Source organism: Thamnophis elegans, chromosome 10 (genome assembly GCF_009769535.1).
Source record: "Thamnophis elegans isolate rThaEle1 chromosome 10, rThaEle1.pri, whole genome shotgun sequence".
Taxonomy (NCBI): Eukaryota; Metazoa; Chordata; class Lepidosauria; order Squamata; family Colubridae; genus Thamnophis; species Thamnophis elegans.
The window spans coordinates 2,209,629-2,214,628 of NC_045550.1; the positions used below are offsets into that span (position 1 = coordinate 2,209,629).

Genomic DNA, 5,000 nt, shown 5'->3' on the forward strand with positions numbered 1-5,000 from the left:
AGAATTCTGCTGCTTGCCTTCTCTTTTTAAAACATTTAATAATTTGCTCTAAATACATCAGCCATCCTGATATATGACTGCCCCTTTCTACACGCTTCCTGTCGGGGATGATGTACTCTCTTCCTGTGCTTTGCATGGTTTATCATTCACAAAACCTGACGCCAAAAAAAAGGAGAGAAACTAAATTCTCAATTCTCTGTTTCTACAAGCAGCTACTCCTTGTATAAAGGCAATTAGCCCCAGTGAAGGTTGGACAACTGGTGGAGCGACAGTCATCATAATCGGCGACAACTTCTTCGATGGCTTGCAAGTTGTTTTCGGAACAATGTTGGTGTGGAGTGAGGTGAGTTATGGATGAAGATTGTTTTGCAAAAGGCTTATGGGGAGGAGGAGCCACCTAGTAAATGCCGAGTCCCTTAATATAGTAGTGCTGTGATATCTCATTTCAAAATTCTTTCATCAGAATTTTGAATTCACATGTGGCATTGGTCTAAACATAGGGAAATATCCACAAGACACTTCATGACCCTTTAGGTAGAAGGCCAATTTTGGGAACTTTCTAGATATACTTGGACAATTTTAAAAATTACTCGGAGCTGGTTTAAGGAAACATATGGAGGCAATTTTCATAGGAATGGTGCCCTGTGGCCTTTCCGGGAAATTTAAACCAAGAATCATTAGCTATATTTTCATTTTTTAAACAAAGTCTCTGCTAATATCCTAATCTTGCGGTGTGATAGCCAGATAGGAGTAGTTTGATAAGGTGATTCAATTGAGGCTCATTCTGCAAGCTGATAAATGCAAGTGCTATCAGAATACTTTTGACTAAAATTGTATTTATTACCGTCATTTTTATAGCTGATAACACCCCATGCCATCAGAGTTCAAACTCCACCCCGGCACATTCCTGGAGTTGTTGAAGTAACCCTCTCCTACAAGTCCAAACAGTTCTGTAAAGGTGCTCCTGGACGGTTTGTCTATACCGGTAACTATTTCTCTAATACCTCTAAGTTGAATTTTCCATGTTTTTAATGATGCAGGAAAACTGTAAGATTTCTTGTTTGTGGTCAGTAGCTTTAAGATGATGGATCAGTCTCAAAATGCATCCTTAATTCCACAGAAGGAACTCCTTATTCAACTAACCCTGAATTTATTTATTCAAAGTAAATATTCTTATGTCCACCCCAATTGCATTTTAATTTAAAAGAAAGCTTATTGTTTAATTAATTAAGCTCTACAGAAATTTCATATGTATTAATGCAGTATCAACAATTGTAATTCCATAACATAGTAAAAAATAAATGTTAAAACTGTACAGAACTGTAATACCATTAGATAGATAGATAGATAGATAGATAGATAGATAGATAGATAGATAGAAGATAGATAGATAAATAGATGATAGATAGATAGATAGATAGAAAGATAGAAAGATAGATATAGATATACACACACAAACAACACACGCACACATATATGTTATCTGACCCAAATTTAAATAGATTACATGTATGCAGGATTAAAATTTACAGAATCCTCTAGAAGAGTTAAATTATTTGAGTCACAGTAGGATAGTCAATTGTGGTTACAGTAATTATTATAAGCAGATATTACTGTGACATGTAATGAAAACAGAAACAAATTCAATTTTTGCAAATACTAACCTCTTTGTATGTAAACCAGTGACGTGCAGTCAGGGGAGGCAGGGGGGGCACAGCCTCACAACTGTCAATCATGAAAAGGAAAAAAAAATGTAAACGGGAAAAGGCGAGTGCTGAGGTGAGGCTAGCTAGCTGCTGGCACACCGTGAATGACAGCCTGTTTAAAAAAGCCTCTAAAAAGCGCCCTCTACTATGAGGCAGGAGAACTGCATGCCTCATCTAGGCTGACTTTTTAGGCGCTCGAGCAGAGTTAAGCGAGGGTTAAAAGCCTAAAAATTCCCGACGTAGTTGAGGCATGCAGTTCCCCTGCCTCATAGTAGAGGGCGCATTTTTTTGAGTCCAACTCTGTCATTCTGTTTAAAGCTGCAGCGTCGCGCTCACTCTTCCTCCTCTCTTTCTCCGTTTCTGATGCTCCCCACCCCACGCTCCCTCTTTTCCTTCAAATTTCCTTTTCTTCTTTTTTCTTTAATAAATGCAATGCTCAGGCATTCTCTTCTCTCCCGCGACACCCCACCGACTAAAGCACTTTCTTCCGCCCGCCTGAGCTCGCGGCAGCCTGCCCGAGCTCTACCGCGAGCACAGGCGGGCGAAAGAAAGTGCTTTAGTCAGTGGGGTGTCGGGGGAGAGGACTGCCTCACCAGCCATAAACCTCACCGCACGTCACTGATGTAAACTATTGTTACCTCTAAAAATAAGTCTAAAGAGCATACTAGATTAAAAAGCCAAAAGTAGCAATAAATTGTAATAATTTCTACTGATAATTTTGTCAGGAGGAACATGTAATCAAGAATGAACATGATGGTTTATAAGTTGTACTGATCCTATGTAAATTGTGTATGTATGTATGTGTGTGGGAGAAAGATTTTTTATTAGTAAGATTTCTATGGCCATGGGAAATATTAAACTGGGATATGTAAAACTTAAAATTATATTTCCAATAGAGTTGGAAATATGAAAAAAGTGTCACTTACATATTTTAAATTATCCAGTCACTTGATCCAGATTAATTGGACTGCCTCTGATAGATTTATCCCAGTTTAAGAGGTTTATGAGAAAATTTAAATGTACTATGTATATGTGTGTGAGAGAAGAGGGAGGGATGGGAATGATAATACTTATACGGTGGAAAAAGAGAAGTATTCTGCATGATGTTAACTAATGTGTATTTAAATTATGTTTTAAGTTTTCAAAAAGTAAATCAGAGAGTTGGTCAGAACTTCTGTGAAATGTGTTTTGTCAAGAACCATTTCTAAATATTTCATTAGAATTCTTAAATAAAGAATTGAATAAAAATCTGTAAAAAGAGCACCAGAGACATATGTAATGGACAGATACCCAACATAAAGGAAGTAATCATTGATTATGATGATGCCATGTTGGATATTTTTTAGGGTACCAGATCTGGGGGGAAAAGTCTTTGGCATCAATAGGGGCATGTAGCTAGCCCCATCTTTAAGCCAAATATGTATTTTTGGGATGCATAATCCAGGGGAAAAACTAAGCTGATTTGTTTATCATACGTATGATTCCTGTAGAGTGTTGGTAGACTTATTAAAAATAGTTTCTGTATGAAGCGTAGGACTAGAATAAGAAGACAAATAAAAATACACAAGATAGATTACAATAATTCATCTTAAACTAATGCTAAGTTTGAATACATATTGAAATGGTACTTTCCCCCACCCGCTAAATGATCCATTTGAAAAGATTTGGAATTAATTATAAAATGGTGTGTGATTGTTGTTTTAACATACATTTAAAAGAAATGATGGGTAAAAATATGCATAAGGATAAATACTAATTGTCTAAGTATTAAGTGCATATCATGGAAATCATGGCTAATGGCTGCTCGATCATACATGTAGGTGTCTACACAAAGGAACAAGAAATGGCTATGGAGGATAACACTTTGATGCAAATTTTGCCTCTTCCATAGTCACATGTGATTTCATTCTGGAAATACAAAAGGGTGGAGCATTTCTCTATTAGTCTGGTTAGAAACCAATGTCTGCGCATAGCTTTTAGTTAAATCCTACATTTCTAAAAAGATTTCTGAAGTGACTGAAACTTAGACTTCAAATGCATATGTACTGTATACAAGGTTGGGTTCTGCCCAGCTTTACTGCCAGTTCACTTGCACATGCTTTGCTCGCACACACTGGATGCACTCTGCGTGCACATGCGCAGTTCAATTAAAATTGTTGTGTGCATGTGCAGAACTAAAAAACAAGAAGGTGGCTCTTACATAGGGCATGGCAGACTTGGATCATTGCTGGTTCCAGCGACCCAGGCCGCCATACCAGTACCGATTTGTCCAAACCAGTACGAACCAGTAGGAACCGACCACTGACTGTATCTAAGGTGCAATAAACTAACCATAAGTTACCTGAAAGCCTTCTGTGCAACCTCATGAGAAAATAGCAACAGTAGATTATTGAAAAAGTTCCGTAAAGATAAATCATAATGCATTTATTTTGATCTTTTTAACCTAACTGTTATGTGTTGGTTAATGACCAAGATAAAGTTAAATAAATAATCTAGCTGTTATAGTTTTTAAATAGTTACGTTGACAACATGATGAGAGAGAGAGAGGGAGGGGGGAGAGAGAGAGAAATAGAGAACATTCCACTATAATTTCTGCAGCAGACTTAATATAGATTAGAAGTGTAATATTGCAAGTGTGATACTAAAAGTTCTAAACTGTTACGCAATAATTTTAATTCCCCCCCCCAGTTTACTATTTAAGTAGCAATGTTTGTGTATGTGTTTGTATATGTAGTGTGTACGTATGTTTGTGTAGGACTGTTTTGTTTTTAAAAGCAGCAATTAATACGTTCCAAACTAAATGAGTAAGTTCCAATGACATTATTGCGTGTACTAATGAGAATCCAGTCTTAGCAGATGAAATTAATTAATTTAGTAACTTTTTAATGGCAATTTTTCACAATTTGCCACTGTTTTAAAATCCACACTCTTATATTGGTCAATGTATTCTTTGTGCCAAGAAGTCATAGGACATGTGAACGAATGACATTTCAGAGAATCAAGGTTACTAAAACCGTTCTGGCTGCAATTAATTTTCTGGAGGCCTACAAATAAAATAAAAAAGCTACAAGTTACTACACGTCTCAGGTACTACATGGCTAAGAGAAAGTAAGAGGAAGGGTAAGGTCACAGCTTGTCTGACCTGGAAGCTTCAGTCTGATTTGTATTGCCCCGAAATTGATGGGGACAATGAGATAATCATTGGAAATTACACTCACCGCTGAAAACTGAGCCAAACTTCACTGTATTTCACAATATGAAAATTATGTCGTCCCATAAGAGGGAGGGCTAGAA

At 36.9% G+C, this 5,000-nt stretch overlaps 1 protein-coding gene across 1 annotated transcript in view; it reads left to right on the forward strand.

Moving 5' to 3' along the window:
- EBF3 (EBF transcription factor 3) overlaps window positions 1-5,000 on the forward strand; it is a 199,040-nt gene that overhangs the window by 151,560 nt on the left and 42,480 nt on the right. The window contains exons 9-10 of the mRNA XM_032225567.1: window positions 210-343; window positions 859-985. Coding sequence (XP_032081458.1) covers window positions 210-343; window positions 859-985 — 261 coding nt within the window. The remainder of the gene's footprint in view (window positions 1-209; window positions 344-858; window positions 986-5,000) is intronic.